At 45.5% G+C, this 26,264-nt stretch overlaps 1 protein-coding gene and 1 long non-coding RNA gene across 5 annotated transcripts in view; one reads left to right on the top strand and one right to left on the bottom strand.

Moving 5' to 3' along the window:
• The window catches only part of COL5A3 (collagen type V alpha 3 chain), a 126,052-nt gene extending 100,399 nt beyond the window's left edge, over positions 1-25,653 (bottom strand). For all 3 annotated transcript variants that reach the window (XM_081851660.1, XM_081851659.1, XM_081851664.1), the window contains exon 1: positions 25,507-25,653. In XM_081851660.1, coding sequence (XP_081707786.1) covers positions 25,507-25,579 — 73 coding nt within the window. In that variant the 5' untranslated portion in view covers positions 25,580-25,653. The remainder of the gene's footprint in view (positions 1-25,506) is intronic.
• Positions 12,250-14,257, top strand: LOC309333487. Of its 2 annotated transcripts, none has more exons than XR_014152535.1 (2): positions 12,250-12,432; positions 13,998-14,257. It is a non-coding gene; the product is annotated as an uncharacterized lncRNA (long non-coding RNA). The 2 variants fall into 2 exon arrangements; XR_014152536.1 differs by having other exon boundaries at positions 12,363-12,447.
• Positions 25,654-26,264: the final 611 nt, after the last annotated feature.

Genomic DNA, 26,264 nt, shown 5'->3' on the forward strand with positions numbered 1-26,264 from the left:
GGAAGAACAGGACACAGTTACCCCTTGCCCACAATACAAAGTCATACCTGGGGGTGAGGAAGTAAGGGCAGTCCTCACTTCTGTGCCCAGACAGGTCACTTTTCTTCTATGAAAGCCTTGCCACACACCATAAAGATGATGTGTTTGTTGAAAACAATAGCACCTGCTTAGCTAGATGTAGATGTGGGATCAAAAAGGAAGTGTTTGGACACCATGGGAACTGAAACCTTTTCCATGCCTCTCTTACATTTCATACTTCTCCCATCATCCTTGACCACTGGCCATGCTGTCTTGGGCTAAAGGGAGCTAAACTCCAAAAACTTCTGGGTGCACCTGAAACATTTTGGGCTTTTGATTTGGTGATGGAAAAACAGGAGATTCCTCCCCTCCACCTTAACTTTATAAAAACACATATTGTCTTCCTAATAATTTGCATTTATTTACACATAGGCATTTAGAGATACAGAAGCAAACACACAGGCAGACAGTATTTGTCCCAAAGCAGCACCAGCATCTTAGGTATCTCTTGAAGTTCCATCCAAAGTCATGATGGCCACCAAGGTGAATGGCTTTAAAAAAGATTTAGACAAAATCATGGAAGATCAGTGGCAGGAGAGGATCTTCTCAATTTTGTAACTTCGCTACTAGAGAGATTACGCTGGTTCCCTCTTTGCTGTCCTTCCCCCAGTGGGTAAAGACCTTTCTATGCCAACAGGCCTTTGGGAACTGACTATTTTTGAGGAAAGGGCTGGTGCTGTGATGTGTGTTTTTTATTATTGTTATTGTCTGTGATTTTAATGGCTCTTTTTATAGTATTTTAATTCTATTAGTGTTTAATTACATTTTTATGATGGTCTTTTCTGTCTTTTTAGCTTGCTCTATTTTATCTGTGTAAGCTTCCTTAAGTTTCAGACTGGGGAAGAGGTGGGATATAAATTAATATCATCACCACCACCACCACCACCACAATGAGTATGTTCTACCTCCACTGTCAAAGGCAGTATGCCTCTGAAGGACCTGGGAATCACGAACAAGGAGAGTGCTGTTGCACAGAAGTCCTGCATCCCAACTTCGCATAAACATCTGGTGGGTGATTGAGAAGAAATGGATGGTGAACTAGATTGGCCTTTGGCCTGATCCAGGAGGGCTCTTCTTATGTTCTTAAGATGGCCTTATTCAATAACGGCCATATTGCACATTAGAGACCATCATTCCCCTACAACAACAACAAAGCCATGCCAAGTCTAGCAGAACGGCATGGCTCAGAGCACCATCACATTGCCATGCCAGCTCTTCCGTCATCTCCGTCTGCTGTGCAGATGGGCTGATGGCTTGCATGCACTCAGCTCATGGCACATGTGACTTGCGGGGGCTGGATGAATGGGGGGAAATGCATCTTATTCCTAAAATATGCCATGTGTCAACATGCCTTCAAATTCCAATAAACTGAGGAGTCTAAACAGAATGTCATACTTTTAATATGGATAACTTAATCTGGAACAATCATTACCACTTCTATTCTATGCTCACCATCAATAATCATGATAGAAACCTCACTGTGCACGTTAATACACACTGAATGGGAAGGGAAGTGGGGGGAATTCTGCACCTTTTTGTCATTCTGCATCTACAAAATGAAAAAGGCAAGGGAAACTACTTCACAACCACCATTCTTGAGAATGGATTCCATAGTGAGGCTGGAAGATTTTTGAAAATCCAGAAAGAAAACAGGACTGGCATTGGTTGAATCTTAAGCAGCACATTTACATTTATTCCTGTGCCTTCTGCTTTATCACAAACTAGTAGAAGTTGGAATTCATCAGTCAAACAGACCATATAACTTTTCCCCTGGAGCTTTCCAGACCAGCGACAACATATGCATGACTCATGGCAGCCTGGGCTCTGGCCTGATCCAGTGAATGCCTGTGGAAGCCAATCTCACCATGGCCTTAGGATACAGGCTCTGTCAAGCAATTCTTGCCATCACTGGCTACCTTCCCAACATGTAGGCATCCTCAGCATTGGCAGCGGTTAAAAGGATAACACAACATCCTGCTGACCAGAGTGCCCTCCTGGCCAATAAAAACCAGCCTGATCCATAGGCTTGCCCCACTGTGGGTGTGGGATGAAAGGAAACTAAGAAAGTAGACCCAAGCCTTAGAAAATTTGTATATGGCAGACCATGTCAGCCCAGCAACGGTAGTGTTGGTGGCCTATTAGCTGGCACATTTAAGACTTGCATGTCCATTATCTGTTATACTCAACAGCAGGGCAGTAGCAGAGCTTCTGCAAATGGCAACATCGACTGTGTGGGCAGCATTTTGCATTCACCACAATGTCCCAGACCTTGTATCACTCTGGGGCATTGCTTGGAGGCTGGCAGCCAGTATATTTTTCCGTGTTGAAGACACCCCCATGTATAAGATGACCCCTATTTTTTGAGCCCCAAATTAAGACATAAATATTTTAAACACCAAACTGAACAATTTTTATATTTTATTAAATATTCAAAACACCAGTATATTTAGTACAGTATATTTAAACATCAAACAGTGAGGCAAGCTGTGTAATGGCGGCTGCTCCTGTCAGCTCAGTGCAACTCCACTGTAGCTGCAGCTCCAGCTCTCCCACCTGTGTGTTGCACTTTTGACTCAGTATTTAGGGGATGTGCCATATTTACTCCATGAGCGCCAGCAGATGCAGACGCTGGTCGAGGAGCTGCGACTGCCAGAGCTGCCTGAGTGAGTGCGCTTGGGGAATGGGGGGTGTAGTAAAGTTAGTATTATTTAGAAATCATTCTTTGGTCAAGCAAAAGGAGTGAAGCCTTGTGGGAGTTTCATCGGCCACAAGGACCCTGGGAAAGAGGTTGTGTATCTTTAAAACCCAGACTAGCTGGCTCCGTGGCGTGAAAGGTTTATTGGAACCAAGGAAGCCTTGATTTAATGAAAGACCTAACACCTGAGTTTGAGGGTGTAAACATCCCCCCCCCTAGTGATGCTATCTGTCCTTGAATTGCTTGGGAATGTGTATCTGGCTAATTTCCACGGAAGGGAGGAAACCCTTTGATTTAAAGTTTGAATTCCAAATTGGCCCAGCTGTCAAGGGGTAAATTGATTGACCAGCAAGCCAATTTTAAATTGGCGAATTTAAAAATAATTTGAGTCTTATGATTGGCTTGAAAGTTACGACGCCAAGTGCGAATTCTGAATAAAAGATCAGGGAATTGTTTGAGAAATTGCTCTCCGCCATTGCTCTGCAATCCGCATAGATGCCCGGCTCTGATGTTCCACACTAATAGCCGTCGTTCGTCTTTTGAAATGGAGATCTTCAAAAGCCTTCAACTTGCAGATTCTTAAGGACCTCAACTATCCTATTGGTGTTAGACCTTGTGAGTATGTAAAGCTAGCTAGACTATACAATGTCTTTATTTTCTTATCTGTAACGTTCAAAAGAGTGCCTGCTGTTTTAGCATGTTCCTTATGTTATTTTAAAATAAACTTTTAAGAATGAAACTGTTTTAGTTTGTGTGCCTTTCCGGAGGGAATAGCTAAGTCCTAGCCTTACGCTTGGTTACGCTATACCGTAGAACTTCTGTCTGCAAGTCTGTGGATGCAGCTTGTGGAGTGGGGGACAACCAGGATAACGGGTCGCAGCCTTCTCCCTGGGTTGTGATTCTGGGTCCCCTGGAACATAGGGAGTGGTGGCAGCCCTACCGGGTCGTGTTTGTTCTGTTTTGCAAAAAGTGATTTGCCTGCCAACCCTGCCCTGGGCGTCCTAGTCTGGCCGGAGAGCAGAGACAGGAGAAGGGAGGGGCAAGTGGTTGGGGGCAACATTACTACAGGGGGTCTGGGTAGCCAGGGGGGCGGCTGAGGGAACCAGGTGGATGGGACAATGTCCGGAGCGGGGGCTGCAGGGTTTGTTGTGAGGCCAATAGTGAGGGGAGGCTGGGGGGAAAGAATATGGATGGTGGCATGTATTTATTTATATATTTAATTACAACATTCTGTGTATAAGATGACCCCCAATTTCAAACTTAAAAAATTTTGGGGGAAAGATTGTCTTATACAATCTTTATTGTATTACCCAAATTGTATTACTGTATTACCCAAAAACAGTATTGGGGTAAAATTCTACAAAGTGGTCCTCTTTTTCCAGGGACGGGGTGGGCCTAAGAAAAGAAAGATCCTCACAAAAGTTCTCAGAAACTTGTCTTCTTGGAAATTTTGGCTCACTTCTAGAGCCCAAAATTAAAAACCCACTGGAACTGGCAAACCACTGACTGTGAGAGACATCTTCTAGAATGCAAGAGACATTCTGCATCTTTCCTAAACTGGAAGAATCCCAGAAACCCAGTTTTCATTATTATTAAAATTGTATCAGTTGCAGGTATTTTAAAGCAATATAGGCTTGCTGAAGACCAAGATCTCTAGATGCTGAGAGAGAGAGAGAGAGGGAGAGAGATGGAGAGGGAGAGAGAGAGAGAGGGAGAGAGAGGGAGAGAGAGGGAGAGGGAGAGAGAGGGAGAGGGAGAGAGAGGGAGAGGGAGAGAGAGGGAGAGGGAGAGGGAGAGAGAGGGAGAGGGAGAGAGGGAGGGGGAGAGGGAGAGAGGGAGAGGGAGAGGGAGAGGGAGAGAGGGAGAGGGAGAGAGGGAGAGGGAGAGAGGGAGAGGGAGAGGGAGAGGGAGAGGGAGAGGGAGAGGGAGAGGGAGAGAGGGAGAGGGAGGGGGGAGAGGGGGAGGGGGAGGGGAGGGGGAGGGGAGGGGGAGGGGGAGAGGGAGAGGGAGAGGGAGAGGGAGAGGGAGAGGGAGAGGGAGAGGGAGAGGGAGAGGGAGAGGGAGAGATGGTGCACCCAGACCTTGGATGGTTTTGGCTAGGATTCAGTTGCATACTGGCAGATTTAGATTGTACAATTCAAGTTGATACTGAGCTCAACAAACCCATTTCCCGAAAAGATGGGACTTCTGTGATGAGGAAAGCGATGGGAAATTGCACTGGAAAGCATGGCATAATGCTTGTTTTGTTGTAACGTCACCTAGCCTCCCTGCAAACAAAGAAGGATGAATGCTCTATAGATAAGTCATCTGGAAGCACCCAAAGGCATTAATGGAATCCCCCTGTCACTTCCAACTAACCTTCTCCCTTTATCCTGTGTTAGGCGACCTCTTCCTTGGTGTTCTCTGGTTCCTAGAGCAACCAGAGCCACTATTCGGATGGCCTCTCTTCCAACAGGTGGGCATGCTTCCTGCCTTTCAACCTTTGTATATATTTTTTCAATGTACTGAGAAGCGAAAAATAATGGCAGTTTCTTCCACACAAAGGGATTCCAGCAAACTCCCGGAGCAAGGGGATTTGAGTCAACCTCCCTCATTCTGACAAAGTTCTTCAATAATTCCTCAGTTATTAGTGGACTGCTCATACAAGGTTTTTATTTTATTTTAAGTTTTTTAGCTTTTAAAAAGAAGCCTACCTGTGGTTTAAGCAAAGAGTTAAGGAACTAACAAATCATGTACCAAGAAGTATGTTAAGTTAATTAAGGCATCAGCTTTAACATCAACCCCACCGAGTTATTGCCACAGTATTTAATCTTTTGACCTGTGTTAGATTAAAGGCAGACCCTCCAAGCGTCCCTATTTCCCTATTTCTCCTGATTTAAAGAAGCCGTCCCAGTTTCTGATTTGATCTCAGAATGTCCCGCTTTTCTTTAGGATGTCCCTATTTTCCTTGGAGAAATGTTGAAGGGTATGGAGTTACCCAACCCCCGAGCCATCTGAAGGCAATCCTGTATAGGGAAGTTTTTTAAATGTTTAATGATTTATTGTATTTTTATATATGTTGGAAGCTGCCAAGAGCAGCTGGGGCAACCCAGTAAGATGTGTGGGGTATAAATAGTAAAATTATAATCATGGGATGTGACGTCCCTATTTTCATCGGAGAAAAGTTGGAGGGTATGTAAAGGGAAATAACAGAAATATCTAGAAAAGTAACTTTCAGTAATGTTCAGTTTATTTATTTACACATTCAGTTTATTTATTTACACATATATGTAAAGGACTAGAGCAATGTCCAGAATGCCTGTGTGTGTTTCTGTGGCTTCCCTTGGCCTGGATACTTTATACTAAAGGATGGCACAATTCAAAGTAATGTGTTGGGTGCTCAGTTATTAGTGGACTGCTCATACAAGGTTTTTATTTTATTTTAAGGTTTTTTTCTTGCATTAGAATTCCATCTCTCAGAGCTGTGTCCATATTTGACTTTATATATTTCAACATCCCAGTAAGGCAGGCTAGTGTTGCAATTATGTTGTTGCTGTATGCCTTTTTCCCTGACAGCATCTTACAGATAAAATGAGAACAGCTAAAAACATAGAGAAGGAAATCATTCAAATACGATGTCAGGGAGAGGGAGAGGTGAATGTCCAGCCACCGCCGGTCCATGGAGACAGTACAGAGCTAGACAGATAAACCTGGCATGGCACGAAGCAGCTTCTAAGGCCACACCGTGAGTATATAGCTGATATGAATTGGAAGTGCCGACCCTCCAAGTGTCCTTATTTTCCAGGGACATCCCTGATTTAGAGAAGCCATCACAGCTTCTGATTTGATCCTGGAATGTCCCACTTTTCCTTAGGATGTCCCTATTTTCCTTGGAGAAATGTTGGAGGGTATGGAGTTATCCGACCCCCGAGCCGTCTGAAGGCAGCCCTGTATATGGGAAGGTTTTTAATGTTTGATGTTTTAGTATGTTTTTATATGTGTTGGAAGCCGCCCAGAGCAGCTGGGGTAACCCAGTAAGATATGTGGGGTATAAATAGTAAAATTATAATCATGGAATGGGACGTCCCTATTTTCATCAGAGAAATGTTGGAGGGTATGGAAGTGAAGGATTTGAGAGCTCATAGTTCATGCTCTTAACCACTACCCTCCTTCCTCTGGGGGCCTGTATACAGAAGGATGAGTGTTAAATTGCCCACATAACCAAAGGAAAGCAGAGCACAAGTGCATCAGGTCGGTCTAAGTCTGTGAAAACAGGAAGGTGCCCCGTGAGGAGGCCTGGGCATTTATTACAGAAGCAAATTCTGCCTGTGTTTCACACATGCATACTCCTAGGCTAGCCTATGTGTGTACATTGGTCCAGGGGCGAGAGAGAGCAAGGCTCTCTACCAGGGTTACAGAGCCATTTTTAAAAGACTAAGAGGGGGAGGCAAAGGAGGAGTCGTGTCCATTCTCTTCCCCTCCTATGCAAAGAAGCCAGGGCTCAGCCAGGAAAAAGCCACGCTACATTAAAGGAAGGAATGCATTTGTGCATATGCGGAGTGCACTGACAATCTATGCACAGCCTCCATCCATCAGGAAAGGGCACAAGGGCTGGTCTGGCGGAGAACCATATCCTAGCTGGCAGACTTGAGCTCGGGCACCTCCCATGGCTCTGGAAATGAACACCACCAAGAGCCTTGTGGCTCCTTAAAAGCTAATAAATTGGTTATGGAAATTAAACACCTCCCCTCAATCGCTCACTGTGGTTATAAAAAGCTGTCTGTGGCAGTTTCTCAAGGCGGGAAGGTTCTACCATTTCTCCCCCTCCCTTCAGAATTAAGTCTGGGGCCATTGTGTGCTTCGCATACTGACAGGAAGGTCTGTTTCACTCGATTCAAGCATTTTTAATGTTTGCCTTTTTTAAGGGTCCTTGTAGCAAGAGAACTGGAGGTTTCGCATGCACCACCCCCACTTCTGAGAATACCTTCCACAATGGTTAGGATGGGTGAGGAGGCTGCAGAAAGATTTCCTTGGAGGTTAAAAAATGATTTCTCTCCCTCTCTCCCTGAACAAATTTTCTAACCTTTGCTGGGAATTGTGTGGGGAGTTCTAGTACACCATAGTCTGTCCATTCAGTCCTTTTCCACCAAATTCTTTTTGCCTCCTGCATTGGGATGGGAACATGGAACCTCTGACCCTAGAGAAGCCACAACTCTGTCCCATCTCCCATGCTCCTTTGACCTAGTTCTAAGATCCTGCTTCCAGCTGACAATGCTCCCAATGGACTTATTGTCTCCGCTCTGCTGCTCTCTGCCCACCCCCGTCACCATTCCCTGTCCAAGCAAAGCATTCAATAGGATTTCCACGTTACCTTCCCACATTAGCAGCCACATGCTGGGATGGCAACTGGGCATGATGGGGACGTGCGGGGAGGCTTGTTTTCCTGCCATCCCATTTGCACACAGAAATTCAGTGGTGGAAAATGTGACCTTGGGAGCTGAGCATCTGCAAACAATCTCTTGTCCCTCTCTAAATGTCACCAGCAACCCACTGCCAACAAAGGCTGGTTTCAGGGAGCCCCAAGACAGGAGAATGTAGGAGTCTGGGAATCACACAGCATGCCTACGTCACAGTTAGATGTGCAAAATCAAAATAGAATCCCACCTATAGAGTGAAATTCTATAAAACAAACTGACACACGCAACAGAATGCAGCCTGGATGTAGAGTTCTGTTTTATATGAAACAGATTTCACATGAGTTAGACTTGTAGAGTTGGAAGGGACCCTGAGGGTCATCTACTATTTCAGTGCCCTTCCCTGTTTCTTTTTAAACTCCTTACACAGAGAAAGGTGGCCTAGACTGCTGCTGAGTAAATTTTCTACTTGCAGGGATATTCTTTTTTTAAAGCCACACAAAACAACATAGGAAACATTCAAAAATGTGATTTCCTCACCACCAGTCTGAAGTTGTACAACTGAGCCCATTACACAACACAGGCAGAAGCCTGTTTTGAATGCAGGCTTAGGCTGAGCCCAGTGGGAACGAAGACCACATCCAGACCACATCCAGCCAGCACAAGTACTTCAACAGCAGCTTAATGCATCTGTAGTTCTGTAGTTATGCTGGGAGGAGGACAAGGGGGAAACTGGGGGAAGATGAAGACCTTTCCCTGCTCCTGCAAACACACTCCTTTCCTAGGGATCTGCTGCCTACAATAGAAGGAACAGCTTCACAGCTAGCATGCAGAACAGGAAAGAACTCTGCAGTGCCCTCCCACAGTCTCCTTTGAGGTGGAAAAAAGTAGGGAATGGATTTCTGCACAAAACCAATAACTTTGTACAGGCATCTACTCCAGAATAACTGATTTGCTGCTCTTCTCCTCCATCCTTTAAGAACCACCATGCATTAACCGGCAGCTGCAGCTGTTACATCTCCTGACTCCTTCCATGAATGAAGCTCATTCTTTCCCCCATCTCTTGTGACCCGCAGGACTTTTAAGTTTGTCCCACAGTCGGCAGTGGGGGAAGGTAAGCCAGCAGAGGAACAGGGGCAAAACAGGGATGGAATCTGAGGCAGGCCCAGCCTACCTGCTGGCAGAGGCTTCGGCTGGCAGAGCTTGTGAGTTGTTGAATCCCACCCATATTTTCCACTCCTGGAGCAGAAAGTGTTCTGGCTGCAGCCTCATCACATACAATGGCAGGTATAGGAACTGCCCATTAATGAGAGGCTGCCCCACCTCAGCCTTGAGACTACAAAACCCATGATTCAGTGCAACTGTGTGTGATGCACAGGGTGGTTCAACAGAAACAAGCAATTGACATTATTGAAAGAATGACAGTGTGCTTACACGGCTAACTAAAATTTGAACAGGCAGATAGATTTCCCACGGAAATCCGTTTCTTAGAGCCAGCAAAGGGGGATTGAAAATGGAATTCTGCCCATAAAGTTTCACACATGCCTTCTGAATTAATCCCTAATGCGGTTTGCCTTTGTTCATGTTAAAGTAAGCTGAGATGGATACATTCTGTGTGCCAGTGTTCCAAACACAAAGAGATGTGAACAAGATTTTTTGTTTCCATCTAATAAACAAGAGTTGTACAAAATCTCACATCAGAAGCCAAAGAGGAGAAAAAACTGAGGGCTAGTTCAGCAGCTCAGGAGTGCGTGCTCATGTGAGCCAAGAGTTCATGGATCTTGGCTGCAATAACATCTGCAATCTGGAAAGCACATTTTTCCAAAGTTCTCAGATTGAAGAAGTTGCCATGGTTAAGATCTATGAGCTCCTGACTCACATGACACAGTTTCTCATGCAAGTACACACCCAGAGACGGTGAGAAGGGCTCACACAAGCGTGCGAGGCAAATATCACCCAACCCGACTATGTTTCTGAGGCCACAAGAGAAATGACATTGTGGTTCAGAGCAACCTGCCATTTAGATCAGGAATATTCTAGGATGATTGGTGGGAAATCAAAACCACAGATACCAGCTAGGCTCCATTCAGAGTTGGCTGCAAATGTCATTGACTGCCTCTGCTGAGAGAATCTGAAATATTGATCTAAAAAAGGCTCCAATTTTTAAATAAACAAAACCTGTAATAAAATATATTTTTAAAATCTGAAATAAGTTCAATAAAACATTTTGTTGCAGATCTCACTGCTATAGCCCAAATAAATAGCCCAAACCTAAGCCTCCATGTCTATGCTACTCCTCTGACTACCAGATGCTGAGTTTCATGCTATTAGCTTCTAGCTAACAGATGTCGCTGTTGCTTACAGGTAGCATAACTTTGAATGGCATCTGCACTTTCCAAACGGAGTTCGAGGGAAGCTTATCGGGGTCCCACGGCAAGATGATCTTTGAAAGAGGTCCAACCTTCTCCTGAAATTCAGTCACAGGGAAGCACAGAGTATGTCTGCATGGAGCCACTGGCCACTTGGTCTTCAGCTGCCTCCAACCAAATCTCCTGCAATGACATGTGCAAAGAGTCCTTGGCTGGCAAATCGAGGAAACGTTTCCCAGTGGGCAGGGAGTTTGAAAACCATAGGGCTAAGTGGACCCAGCATCGCTTATTCTATGTGTTTATCATCCCCCCACAATGTTTTTGGATAACATCAGGCAGCAAAAAGCTCTGAATTGGATTTGAATGCAAAAGTACATGTGACATGGGAGGTCCATGACTGGACCTCCAGACATCTTTTTAAGCTAAAAAGAAGGCATAGGAGAATGCAAAAACCGAATCTGGGCCATCACACTGAGGAAAGGTGGCTTAACCCTTCCTCTAGTGCCATTTCCCTGATCAAAATTGTCCCCCAAGCTCACTTCTAGGCCCAGCAGAAACACAAGTACCTATACTGTGCCCATTGCCTTCCCCTCCTGGGGCTAACAGCAGTTTAGGAAGGTGAATTTCAATCAGGAAAATGGCAAGGGGGCAGGATTAAATTCCCTCTCCTCATGGCTGTGTTTTTACCTTTTAAAAAAGATGTTGGAAGGCTAAATAAGGGATCTCCCTCTTCATCTGCAATTTGCCCTGGTGTGCATCAAAAATGTGGAGAAGGGACAGGGCTAGGGTCAGGGTGGAATGAAGGATACTAGGAAAGCTTGGGTGGGAAGGAGGAGGTTTATTCACAAAGTTGCAGCCTGGGAGCTGAGGAGGAAACGATGAACCGCAAGTGGCTTGGAAAAAATGCACTGTGGGTGGTCTCTGGCTGCTTGTAGGCTCCAGCCCTGACCTGCTCTGCCCCAAACTGAGATGATCCCAGGCCCCGCCTCATGTAGTCAGGATCTGATCCCAAGGAACATAATGTGCTGGTACCAAAGAGAGGAATGCAGGCAGAAAACCCCACCAGGCTTCAAGTCTGAGGCCTAGCTCTCAGGGAAATAATAAACCTGTGTCATTAGGCTGGGCTGCTTCACAGTGCAGATACGGGAGGAGACATATATTTCTCCTCCGTACAGAAGCAGGGAACAAGGGAGAATAAAGTTATTGCTTACTCTTCTCACCAATGGTTTGGGGTTCCTGCTCTTCTGCAAGGAATTTTTGCTAGTATGGAAGGTCAGATAATCAATAAGATTCCTCCCTCACCTGCAGGTTGAAGTGGCTCAGCGCAAACTAGGCTTGAATGGAAGTGACGGATGATAAATTTAGATTCCCAGTAGACTAAGTGTGGAGAAGGGGTGTGTGCTAAGCAGGCACATAAGTCAGTACTGACCAAGGGGAAAATACCATCACTATGCTGAAGAAAGATCAGTTTTAGGTGGGGGAAAGCCACCCCTCCCCACAACTCTGCCTGAACAAGATAGCTATAACACCTTGTTTGTCTCTTAGGTCGGCTCTTTGAAAAACCATCACACTTCATTTACTCATTAACTCCTATCTCTTTTTTCCAACAGAAGATCTTAAGGTGGCTAATAAAATAAATATGCATGCAATACAATAGGCCAGCAGGCCAGTGGAACAGTATCTTCTAAACTTTCTCCCGTTCAGAGTAGCTGGCTTCTGCATGGACAATACAAAATGGCTGGCTGACCAGTGGAAATGGGTTTTCCTCTGCTAAGCTGCATGTAGCCCTAACTCTCTTCTCCTCATTATCCTAGGAATTTCAGCACCACTATTTCCACCCCCATCACCTCTTGTACCCAAGATCCAATTGAAGCTACAGAGTGGAGTATACAGAGATGTGAGTCCAATTCAGGTATCACTAGTAGTTAGGGTGGCGCTGTGGGTTAAACCACAGAGCCTAGGACTTGCTGATCAAAAGGTCAGTGGTTCGAATCCCCGCGACGGGGTGAACTCCCGTTGCTCGGTCCCTGCTCCTGCCAACCTAGCAGTTCGAAAGCACATCAAAGTGCAAGTAGATAAATAGGTACCGCTCTGGCGGGAAGGTAAACTGTGTTTCCGTGCGCTGCTCTGGTTCGCCAGAAGCGGTTTCATCATGCTGGCCACATGACCGCCGGCTCCCTCGGCCAATAAGGTGAGATGAGTGCCGCAACCCCAGAGTCAGTCATGACTGGACCTAATGGTCAGGGGTCCCTTTACCTTTATAGCTAGATCCTATAATGTGCTGATGATAGAATCACTTGGGATATAGGTGTAAAGAATAAGAGGAGGAAGCTGATAGATCAGCTGTTTGCTCACAAGAAAGCTGTTCAGCCAGGTAAGGAAGGGCAGGGCTGGAGAGATGCTACAAAGTTCCAGACCCTCCTGGTGGCTTATAAGCCTCAAAGGGAGCCACAGGAAAGAAGAGAGGGGAAAGCTCCCCTGTGTGTCTGGCTACTTCCATTACTTAGCAAAGTAGCAGGATTGCCTGGTGATGGTCCCTGTAGAAGTCAGGAGCTATAGATTCCTGTGACCACAGAAATTGTGCTACTTCAGACCCCTCGGGTAAAGGAGTGCCAATGAGGATGATTCTGTTATCCAAGCATTCCTAGTGTGATGAAGGATCCAGCAACAGGAAAGGAGCAAATACATAAACATTGGGGGGGGGGCATGCAAGAGACATAAAATGGTGCTAATTTCCAGCACACAGAAGCTTTTCAGCACTGATTAAATGAAAGAGGCCTAGGGACCATCCCTGGCCCCAGATAATGAGTGTCCCTGGCTCAGCTTCGGGGGCTGCTAGATACACTGACAAGTTACCAGCTCAGGCAGCAACAGCTCCACTGGAGGAAAAAATATGGAAAAGGAAACAGGCCAGCCAAGTCTTCCTCCACCGGATACATGGGCCATGGAGCTCCAGCCAGAGCCCTTGCCTGCCAGATGTTCACAGCTGGGCGTATGTCCCCATTGGCTCATCTACACGACCTGCCAAAATCTGGATTTTCCATTCCCAGCAGTAAAAGAAGATAAATTCCAGGGCAACCCCCGAGCCAATGATGTCAAACCTGTAAGCACCACCTACTGCTGCTGCATGTTATTGAATCTCCTTCCCTGAGCACAGGTGACCTCCCTGGTGACCTGTCCATGGTGCTGAACAATAAGTGGTGCAGCCCATGGGAACCATCCTAATACTGTATTAGAAGCAGGTGGAAAGCTGACTCAAAACCAGCAAGAAGCCAATTTGTCTGCAGTGGCTGCCTGGAACAACTGCACAAACAGGCACCCCAATGCAGAGAGATGTGCCAAACACAACACAGAGTCTCACCAAACACAGAATCATTCACCTCATTCCAGAGCTAGAAAATATTCCAGCTTCCTCAGAAGCCAAATACAAAAAACATTAACTTATCCTTACTGTCTAAACAGATAAAACCCTCCAGTATAAAGCAATGATAACAAACTGTTCTGGGAGAATATGAAGGGGAAAGCTGATGACATTTAGATTAGAGAATCAACCACCACTGCAGAGAAAATGAATGTTGTCCTGGTGAGTACAAATGTATGAGTGGAAAGTCAAGGTCCAAGTCAGCAGTAGGAGGTCTATCTTGTCATCTGTTCTAAGGAGCAGCAAGTCCCATTATCAGGAACCTGAACAGGCATTTTCCCACCATGTTATTAATAGAAATGGAATGGAATGGGCAGGAAGCCATGTGCAAGGACTTCTGCTTATGCAAAGGGGCTTTCCCCACTCTCCTTCCACCATGAGCCCCAATGCCCCATGAAATTGGCTCAGTGGGGCACAGAAGAACCCCCAGAGCAGGGGGGGTCATTTTATCTGACAAGCAGAAATGCTTGCACTAACAGAATGTTTGATATACCACAACACTGAACATTTCCCAGAATCACATGCATTTCAGCAAGTAGTATAAGCTAGTCTTGGTTATGATTTTGTCCATTCTGCTAAATTTTATTTTGTTTCTCTTGCTGCTTCTGCTATTTCATTTCTGTTATGCTCTGTATTTCTACTGGTTTTCATTATATGTTGCCCTGAGGGTTTTTACTGAAGGGCAGCACAGTCATTTTCAAAATAAAGAAACTGCATGGTGGTGATGATAGTTAATAACAGCAGCAGCAAATTATATCCATCATGAACTTCCAATATACATGACAACTGAGGGTTTCAGAAGCTAAAACAGATAGGCCCCCATCCCCAAGGAGCGTACAATCTACGTTTCAATAGTGAGGAAGCATCAGTAGGGGAGAAGAAGAGACAAAAGCCACAAGGAAACACATACGATACCTCTTGATATTTTACAGCTTGCCTTTTGAAACATGCATTTTCAGTCATGGCACTGCAGTGGAAAGCTATAGGCACTCACAAGCTATAGGCACACTTCATCCCAGCCACATGAGCATATTGATGCACTGAGTTACACTTAGAAAAGGCAAATGAAGCAGTGAAGATTTTGTTTGGAAGCCTCTCAAGATTACCCCCATGTGTCTAGAGAATGCAACACGCTGCCCAGTGCTAGAAAAGCCGAATATTTTATTGCAGTGGCCAACAGTTTAAGAAGCACTGTTCCATATAAACACATGTCTATCCATGCCTTTCTCTCCCCCACACAATAGAGGTTAGAAGAGCCCTATGTGGCCAGCCAGCACATAATTTTCAATCCTTTCATCCATCTCTGTGATCCTTTGGCCCTGTGACTGCCAAGAAGGCTACTCCTAATGCAGTCCTACTTATTTATATGACAATTGAAACCCACTGCCAAGAGTGGCTAGCAACAATTAACGTATATCTGGTGTTTGACACGCCTGGTTGCCTTTCTAATTGCCAGTGCCAGAAATACATAGAGATACTGGAGTACGGAGCAAGACCACTCTCTTAGTTCTTAACATTCGACTTAGTGCTGGTTTCAGTTTAGTATTGGAAGCCAAGGCTGCGTGTCATTCTATGATTATGATTGTGGGGAAATCATAGAGTTATGGGGCTGGGGCTGGAGCACCTACTTTGCATGCAGAAGGCCCCAGGTTCAAACATCACCAGGTAAGGGGCTGGGAAAGACTCCCATCTGAAAACTCAGGAGAGCCACTACTAATGGTCTAGACCATTTTAAATGAGATGGGCCGGCAGTTTGACTAAGGTAGAAGGTAGCTTCCTACATTCAGCTGAGATGGCCTGGTTTTGGCAGACCTTAGTACTGGCATTTGCAGCCACCAATGTCACCTTAAGTCTTGCCATACTGGGACATATCAGGCAGGCAGCAGTACTTGCAATCCTGTGTGGCATGGAAGTGCAGGCTACATTATATGGCCTGATGTCCTGTTGACCCCCTTTCAGAGAAAGTTGTGGTTGAAACTGCATGCTTCTGAGTATTAGCTGTCCAGGAATGAGGCCAAAGAACAGAATGCAAGCAGCTGTGTACATTCTTGACTCCAAGGTATTTGCCCCAGCCCTTGTTCTCAACCATAACTTTGTATACAATGAATCAAAACAAACAAATATTTTAAAATAAAAAACAAAATGAAATTTTGCAACAAGAAGACCCATGTTGGGTGATTTGGAATAAATTATGCAGTGTGCTTCCAGATAGATAGATAGATAAGATTGCAGCCATTACTAATCCTACTCAGAGTAAACTCACTGAAATTAATTAACATGACTAATTTAGGCCCGTTAATTTCAGTGAGGACTCTGAGTAGGCTTAGCATGTGATACAGCCTATAGAGGTATATGTATGTGTGTGTGTCTCTGTGTACACACGGGGGGGGGGGGAGGGAGAGAGCAAGAGAGTTATATGCTTTGGGATCGCAATACAGAAATCATTTAGGCTTTCTCTCATTTCAAAACTAGAATTTGTGGAAAGAAATGGGGCAAATGTAGTGTGGAGAGTTATGAAAAATGGGGAGAGGTGAACTGTAGGACCAGTAAAACAGTAATCACCAAGGAAGAACCAAGAGATGCTGAGCAAATTTAGGTCCCACCCTGGGACCACCAAAAACCCCACTCAGCTCAGATATAGCTTGTGGTATTTCACAAAAGTTATCAGCAAACACCAGAACTGAAATAACTCCCATGTGTTTCTAGAAGCTGAGCCTGTCTGGATGCTAAAATCTAAGCCAGATACTCTGCTGGTCTGGCAATCTTGCAAAAGTGAAATACATGTTGAACAATTGAATAAAGAATCTCTCCCCTTCCCTGTAGAAATAACAACATTAACAGCAATATTCCATTTTCAGAGTGTTCCTCACAATCACAAAATGTGGTCTTTACATCAACCCTGTAAGGTAGGCCATAGCATTAAGGTAGGTCAGCGTTACTGGGCATTTTGGGCCACAACTGGAAAGAAGAGGTCCCAGCAAAGGAAGAATGGATACAAAAACTTATGGAATATGCAGAAATGGTGAAAGAATAAGAAATCAAGATAACAAACTTTTTATAAAAGAATGGAAATGGTTTATTTAATATTTACAGATCAATTGTAAACAGATATAAACACTGGCAGGATTATTGTAATAACCTGCAGCTACATAAGTGTGTGTGTGTGTGTGTGAGAGAGAGAGAGAGAGAGAGAGAGAGAGAGAGAGAGAGAGATAAATAAATGAGTAAGTTAAGTTAATTTGGATATGCAGAAGATATTAAAAATAAATTTAAGGAACCGCAGAAAGAGGGGGAAGGAAGTTAAGTTTTAAAATGTCAAAATGATTGTAAAATCAATGAAATGTATATATTTGAAAAGTATAAATAATTTTATTTTTTAAAGGTAGGTCAGCATTACTGTTCCCATGTTTTAAAACCAAACAAGTCCATGGCAGAGGCAAAATATGAACTGGGTCTTCCTGTTTCACAGCTCAGTCTTTTAGCCATTATGCACCACTTTCTCTCACTAAAAGCCCTTCCTGGTTTCCTCCACCTGCACTTCTTGACTGCCTATTTATTTTCATGTTCTTCTCTGCAATCACAAGAGCTAGAAACTTATGCTTTTTAAAACTCAAAACCAAACATTCTCAGGGTGCTGTATCCTGCATCTATCTCCATGTATAATCATTAAGAGATGATTTATTCCCGTGAGTCACTATGGCATGAGTGCTGAAGTGAAACAAACATTGCTTTTCCAGTGTCAATTTGTGTGTGCAGATCAGTGAGTTTGAGTAACATCAGCCCATCATTATTTTTTTTCCTTGCTTTTTAAATAAAAGTGGGCAGGTTCTAGAAAAACTGAAGTTTCTCTGTCCCTCAAGAGATGTGTCAATACATCCGGGACATTCCTACTAGTCACAACAGAAAAGAAAACAGTACCTCAAAACAAACAGTGCCTCAAAAAAAGTGGTACCTTGAACAACTCCTTTTAAGGCATAGGCTATACACACATTGCCTGGGCTTTTGAGCAACTTAAACATTTTTTATGAATTTAGTTACTGTTTTATTTTAAATAGTATTTTAATTTTATTGTTTTTAGTTGTTGAAACTTCTCTGGAAACAATAATGGAGACTGGTATAAATATCTTCAAATAAATAAATAAAGGGTGCAAAAATAGCTTCCTCCTCTCCCTCCCCGGCCCACGATCCTGCTACTCCATGTGGACTAGCAGGATTTGTGGGTGATTCAGTTGGTTGTGAACACACAAACTGCAAGATATTGAACCAAACAAGTCTTTCCTTATCATTCTCATGAAGTTACCACTATGGAGAATCAGAAGCAAAATGCATCTTCAAAATAACATATTCTCCCAAAATCTTACTTAATAGTCATTCAGGAAATCTGCACATAACCTACTTGCACAGGATAAGAGGTTACAGTCTGGAAAAGGAGACCCTAGGCTGGGGACATGTTGCTCTTCCTACCCTTTGAGACAAAACAGAAAGGCCAATTGATCACTTCCCTATGTTGCAACATATTACCCCATCAAACGGACACCGTGGCAGCATTTTGCTGTTGCACAAAAGCAACTGGGGTGGTGACCGAGGTTGGGGGGGGGGTGAACTATATTTGGAGAGCAAGTCACCTGTGTGGAGCGAGGGACGGCTGTGCATAGGGGACACCAGTTGTTGTAGGGGGGGCAGCAACAGACACACAAAAGGAGGGAAAACTGGACTGAAGGGTTTCAGCTGCTCCCAGCCGCTGGTGATAGGAGCAATGATAATGGGAAACAAAATGCCTTGCCGTAGAAGTGCTCCCTGTTATTAGGGCTACTATTTTGAACTATGATAGACTTTTAGGCATAGTGATAGCCCTCCCTTTCTCCCACCCTCACATACTTGCACTGCTGGCCCACAGAACAAGGATAACCCCCACTCCCCTGCCTGAACGTGTGGTTTGTGAGAGACACATGCACAATGAGCAAGAGGTTGGGTGAGACAAGACAGGGAAGGGGAGCCTGTGGGCCTTCCAGATGTTGATGGACTACAACTGACACACACCCCCGGCCACTGGACATGCAGGCTGGGGTGGATGGGAGTTGCAGTCCAGCAACATCTGGAGGGCACCACACAGTGTGCCCTGAACAAGATGATCTCAAGGTCCCTTCCTGCTCTATCATTCTTTGATTAAAAGTCCTGGCAGCACTGCCAGTGCTCTGCAAAATGTTCCTATATATAGCGCTTGAGACAGTGGAAATTAGGAGGTGGGATAAGCAGCATTAGTCCTCAGTGATTATATGTTTGGTGGAAATCAAATGGTGATTGACAAAAAGAGATACATTCATCCAAATCGCACAGAGACCAAGCACCTATGACTATCTGTCTCTGTTCTTGACCACTATTTGATGCCCGCAAGCTTGTTGCTACATGCATGCAGACAAAGCCCATCTCCTGGCAACTGTCATCTAGAGCCATCCCTCAATCCCTGTGGCACTTCAGGTGCAGACGCTGAGCTCATCTGCCTGAAAGGCCTCTCATTTTTTCTCCATCATGTCTAAACAAGTCTCTGATGAGCTTGGAATGAAGCTGTAGATGTTTCTTGGGCTCAAATGTCTTGGGCCTTTCTGCTTTTGATGCCCTCATTCAGGTCTGGTTAAGGAGAACAGAGCTGTTTTGTCCAGCTCTGGTCCAGCTGCCAAGCCATCATAAAGCATCAAGATCTCATACTATCAGTCTTCTCTTCCCCTTCTGTAGTTGTCCTAGACCCGTGTCAGAACTTGCTCAAGGGGCCAGGAGTATCTTGCATTCCCCTAGCAAATGTTTGACATGATGATGTTAACACTACTGAGCATCAACAATGGCCATGAGGGTGATCAAACGCATTTGCCGGCTCTCTGCTGCATTTCCAGACATCTGCGACATGAAGGAGAGACTGTTTGTTTAATACTCACTGCACAGACAGACATCCGATGTCACATACATCAGTGCCTGAGTGGCGGGGGATGCAGGTCAGTGTGCGCATGCTCTGATCAGTGGCTCGGGTGGTGCTGTGGTCTAAACCACTGAGCCTCTTGGGCTTGCCAATCGGAAGGTTGGCAGTTCAAATCCCTGTGATGGGGTGAGCTCCCATTGCTCTGTCCCAGCTCCTGCCAACCTAGCGGTTTGAAAGCATGCCAGTCCAAGTAGACAAATAGGAACCGCTGCGGCAGGAAGGTACCGTAAATGGTGTTTCTGTGCACTCTGGCACTCATCATGGTCCTCCGTGCACCAGTAGCAGTTTAGTCATGCTGACCACATGACCCGGAAAACTGTCTGTGGACAAACACTAGCTCCCTCGGCCTGAAAGTGAGATGAGCGCTGCAACCCCAGAGTCACCTTTGACTGGACTTAACCGTCCAGGGGTCCTTTACCTGTACTTTTTAAATATGTATATGCACTCACTTGTTGGAGAGAGAGAGAGTTATTGGGTCACAGTAAAGTGATTTTTTTTGAGGGGGGCACTGAAACAGTTCCTTGCCAAGGCCACAAAGGACTCTACACCTCTGTGTAAACATCAACTTCTCTATGGCACCACAAGCTATTATCTTGGCAGTTTGCATGGACAGGGCAGAAACTTGTGCCATGTGCTGCATCCCACATGGAGTGATCGTTATGCTTAGAATTTTACTGCTGATGCAGTGAAAATCCAGCCCCATCCTAAAAGCAGTAAAATATCATCATTTGGTGGATTGCTACCATTTTGTCTTCTCTGAGCATGCTCAGTTACACTCACCAGACAGGCTTTGTCTTCACCACTCACCATCAATGAAGGCAAGTGCAAGAACCAACAGAGCCTTTTCTTCAGGCAGATCAAGATAACCAAGTGACAGCAAAACTGCAAAAATTTTAGCAGGGGCAATTAGAATAAGATATATTATTTGATTACAGGTACTGATGAAAACCTCTAGAATGTATTTTGTATAGCTAAGCCTTTATCTATAACTTCGGTTCATTGTATTTTATTTTATTGCTATGGCTAGTGGCTGGTGCAACTAAAGATTCTTCTGATCTGATCTGAACCAACAGGGACTCACTCAGCACCAGGCATCACGTGGTGAAACACACCAGCCCTTCCAGAACAGGCCACACAAAAGTAGCCTGAAACATGTTCCAGCATCCATGTGTGGGTGAAAAGAACTTTTTTTTGTATTTGCCACAGCAGTTTGGCACAAGGGTACAATAAGCTTCTGAGCTGCACAAGCCACCGTTGCTCATTCAAGATCTTCCTCAAAAGCTTGCATGCACTTCTAGTCACAGAAGGCTGTTGTGTAAAAACTACCACCTTGCCCTTGCCCAAGATTTCCTTCTTTTTTCTTTTGCATTGCTTAGTGTTTGCATACCTGGAGGTATCTTGCAATTTACAAGATTGCATAGATCCCCATGCTGATCCCTGCAGGTGTCATATCAAGCCTTGTGCAAAATCAGCAAAGGTTGCGGCAAACCTGTTTTCTAGACGGTACTGCTGCTACTTGTTTCACGCCAGGAATAACACTTAGCATTTGCGCAAAGCCTCTCTTTTCAAAGTGTTTTACATTTGCTACCTGAATGAATATTACAATAGTTCAGAATACAGATGCTAGACTGCTTACAGGGAAAGGGGCATGACAAGCACATTGTGGTGGAGCTTTTTCAGCTGCACTGGCTTCTCCTGCATTTCTGAGCCCAGTTTCAAGGGCTGCTCCTAACTTTCAAAGCTCTTTAAGGGGTCACAGTATGTGAAAGTGGCCAGACTCCACCAGTGCCTGTCCATACTCAGAAGCTCTTTTCCAGTTTACCATGTTATCTGAGGTGTGGTGGGTGGCTACCAGGAAAAGGGCCTTTTCAGTGGTGACAACACCCTCCCCCCCCCCCAAGTTTTGGAATGTTCTCCACAGCAAGGCTGCCAGGAACAATATTCTTCACCCCAAACAGGTTTTTAAAGTTTTGTTTATTTGCTTTATATGGATACTGTCTTTATAGAGTGGCTATGTTACTTAAGGCATAATCACAATGGTGTATCTAAAGGGCAGAGTATAACTTTAAACAAGAGGCGGGGAACCTCCAGTCCATGGGGCAATTTGGGACACCAGAGGGTCCAAGTTGGTCCACAAGACCATTTCCCCCAAACCACAGGGTGCAATCAGCTGATGGGTGAAGGGCAGGGTTCAGTCCTATTGGGTGCCACTTTGTCAAAGAGTTCCCTGTGGGGAACATGCTGATGAAGTAGATCCCTCCCCCCACAAGTCAACTTTGACAGATGAGTTGGCCCACAGGAGCTGGTGGGGAGATAAAGATCTGGCCAACAAGGTACCCTACCTCTGATCTAAACAAACTAACAAGCACAGTTTGTAAGGTAGATAGCTCCTTAGAGAGCTACTTACACTGGGGTAAGCAGATGCCATAAAACTCCTTTTCTAGGAGAAACTGGTGCAAAAACAATGTGATCGTAGCATTGCTTGTCACTCTGAGGTTTGGCTGGGTTGTTTTAAGGAGAAAGGTAGTTGCTCTAAATAAGCAATGAAAATAAGTAAATAAATAAATATCAAGAAATGTACACTTGAATATTTGTGTGTGCATGTGTGTGAGAGAGATACAGAGAGAACATTATTCAAATGTGTCCATTTACCATCTGTATTTGCCCATCTCTTTGTGTCTGAGGGTCGCCTTCTACGCAGGGTAGATACAAGAGTGTGTACTTTTCTGCACAGTGTTTATCTAAGCCCCTCGCTGTGGGTGCCTGTCTGCGTTATTCATCTTCATGGGTGGCTGTGAGAAAGGCAAACTGCACAGCTTGCCCCACACACCCTGGAGCCCCATCCAGTCTCCCTTGCAAGCCTTCTGCCTCCAGCCCATCTATAAGTAAGATCTTAGGAACACTGGTGGTTCTGTGGTTCATAGATTCCTGCTTATTAACTTATTTCATTTCATTAACAAACACTTCTCACCCCTCACCTTTTCTACACAGCAATCTTCATGGCAGCTGACATAAGAATTAAGAAATGCAATTTGGGGGGAAATATAACACATTTTTATAAACATACACATAAGGCTGGCCTTAAATAACAAATATATAGAGATAGATAGATAGATAGATAGATAGATAGGGAGTAGAACTATGCAGCAGGTAGAAATAAAAGGGCAGGGACATAATTTCTATGCGATCACCCACCAAACACTCATGCAATCAAAATATATTTTAAGTTGATGCTAATAGAAAGAAGAGTAAGCAACCAGCCTAATACCTCCAAGGAAGGCATTTCACAAGAGGGAATATCCTACGCAGAGAGCAGGGTCTTAGACGGTGAACACACCAAACAGGCTGGTTCATGCAGGAGAACAACCTCAGTCCTCAGCTGTGTGGGTCTTTACAGATCAACACCAGCAATTTAAATGGAACCAACAAACAAACTGGGGGCAATTGAGGATCAAGGAAGAACTTGGTTGGGGACAGAAGTCCAGGGCACTACTCACCCCACCCCCAAACACAGCAGGGCTGACTTACTGCATCATCTAAATGGGAATCCCACCCCACCAGCCCACACACATAGCCCACATTAAGTCCAGAATCTAAAACTACCAAACTTAACATGAGTGGTGAAGATATTTAACAAGATATTTTAAGAAATTTAACAAGTCTCATTTTATAACCTGCCCCCTGTATTCTGAGCAACTTTAAATTTATGGACCTTGCTATATCCAATACAATCCTGCAGCCATTTGCATGATAGCTGCAGAAGTTCTCCATGGCATGCATGTGTACCAACATATATTTTAAAGTATGCATTCTTGGTGCTACAAGTCATATTTTAAGCATGAACTGCATAAGAACAATGTAGCCTAACACAATGAAGCTTAAGGTGTGGCCTTGGGAAAGTGATCCGATTTATATGGAAATGGCTGGAATGATGAGCACTAGCACTTCACAACTGCAACACTTTGTTTGTTGCAGGCACCATCTGTATGTACTAATAATGATCTGTTCATAATGTGCTGGTCCTTCTGTAGCCACACCAGTGCCATCCATGCACAAGTAGGAGCTAACAACAGGCTTAAGAGAACCACACTGTTTGCAGAAGCACAAAAAGAAAATATTTTGAGGGATGTTGTTCTTCGGAGCAGAGGATGGAGCATGCTCTGCAGGCTCAGAATGCTAAATGAGTGTTTGGGATCAAGGTATTTTAAGTATATGTTACTACCAAGAAGGTCTGGAGGTCCACAATGATGGGATAACATTAGGACTGCAACTCTATTAAATACATTTTAATCAATCAATAGTATGCATTATGTTAAATTAAGGTTGGTTAATCCATCAATTATATTTCTATGTATTAACATGTGGATAGTTTCTGAAGCAAGAATCACACTTTCTTTGTATTTAGACACAAATGCATATGCCAGCATCAGGCAGCATCTTAGAAGAGGCATTCATAAGCACTTGTACTAAAAATGATAATGTGTTCATTAAAAATCCACTGTCCCTATTAATTGTGGCACCTTTAAACTCTAATTGTATTTTCTTTTTTAACCAACCAAATTTTCTAACTGAATACTTTGAACACTAAAAAGTGATATATAAATATTTACCACCATCATACTGTGGGCAAGCACCCTGGGTGCGCCCTGGGATTATGTGCATTGACCCTTGGAAAGGGACGCAAACACTGAGGTAGGAATTGGATCCATACTGGCAGGTGGCGCCTCCCTCCTTTGCACCAGCCAAAACATGACGGAGATAAACCTCCCTCGACAGAGGACTCTCCCGAACTGGATGTGCGCGGGATAAATGGCCCTCGCTGCGGTCCCTCCGACATTTCGGTGGGGCTTGCGGGGGGGCTTCTGCTTTTCCCCTGCACGGATTTTCGGAGGGAGGTGTCCTGGGTCTCCGATGCCTGTGGATACCTAAAGTCCACACATCCTCACATGCCTGCGGGAACCCCTCAAACAGCGCAGGGCTCTCTGCTCGCTCACCTGTGGAACAGGTGGCTGGTGATGGGGTGGAAGGAGGCGCCAGGGAATAGGGAGATAATAGAACAATATATCGTAGAGTTGGAAGGGAGGGACCACGAGGGTCCTCTAGTCCACCCCCTGCAATGCAGGAATCCAATGTGGGGCTCGAACCCAGGACCCTGAAATGAAGTGTCTCCTGCTCTCAGCTTGAGCTATCAGACTCAAACAGTGTGACAAACCCACTGGCATAGGTAGCCCTCAAAAACCTGGGCTGCCCCAAGGCGTTGCTGGAAGCCATTCTTTTAAATGGCACGTCCATTCTTCAAACTGAAGGGGCTCCGTGGATGAGCGCCTGTTTTCCACGCAGGACGTGCCGCGTTCAATGCCCGGCTTCTCCGCATCGGGCTGGGAACGTCCCTTGCCTGAAACCCCGGGGAGAGCTGCTGGCTGCCTGGGTGGACAATATGGAGCTGGAGGGGCCACTGCGGTCCGGCTCCTTTACATCGCGTTGTCCGACGCGCGCTCGGCGCTGGGCGTAAGAGGCCCCCGGACAGCAGCCCAGACCACTTCCTGCGAAGCCTCCCTCTAGCGCCCGGCGCCCCTTACCTGCCCCCGTCCGGGGAAGTCCGCGCCACAGGAGGGCCAGCAAGCAGATCAGGCGCCTCGCCAGCTGTGCCATCCTCGCTCGGCGCCGGGATCGCACAGGGCGCTTCCCTGCTCCGCTCGCAGACTCCGCGGGGAGGCGCGCAGGCAGCGCCGCGGCCAGAGAGGGGCGGGAGAGTCGCGCCGGCCCCGCCCCGCGCCCGCCCCCGGTCGCGCCCGACAGGCGCCCCGGCCGCCCCGGCGGGAGGGGACGCGAAGGGGCTTCCCGGACGCAGCGCGGTCCCCCGGGCGGCTAAGAGTTGAGGAGCGGGCTGCCCCAGAGCGGCGAAGGGAGCGCGCCCTGACTTTCCTCAGGGTACTCAGCAGGAACAGCATGTTAACGCTGTCTCTGGCTCTGTTTGTCTCTCTCACGCACATACAAATGCCCCTTCACCCAGCACACACACCTGATAATTCCCACTTTATTATTAGTATCCTTTATTGGATTTCTATACTGCGGCTGGGTGGTGTTCAGATTGAGGCTATGTATAGGGAAGTCAGGCTGGCTCTAGAGGGTGTCAGGTTGGGCATTTGCTAGGACCGGAGGCCAGCAAAGGGCGCGTCACTCCCCCAGCAGTGCTTGCATTCCCACTTAGAATGAGCGCCCAGAAACAGGAACACTCGCAGTGCGCGCGCGCCTGCTTCCCCCAGGTCAGGGTAGTGGAGGTGGTAAAGTTGAATGCCTTTATTGGGGGTGGGGGTGGGATTCTGGTGGAGGTGCA

The sequence above is a fragment of the Podarcis erhardii genome (genome assembly GCF_964252035.2).
Source record: "Podarcis erhardii genome assembly, chromosome: 2".
Lineage (NCBI taxonomy): Eukaryota > Metazoa > Chordata > Lepidosauria > Squamata > Lacertidae > Podarcis > Podarcis erhardii.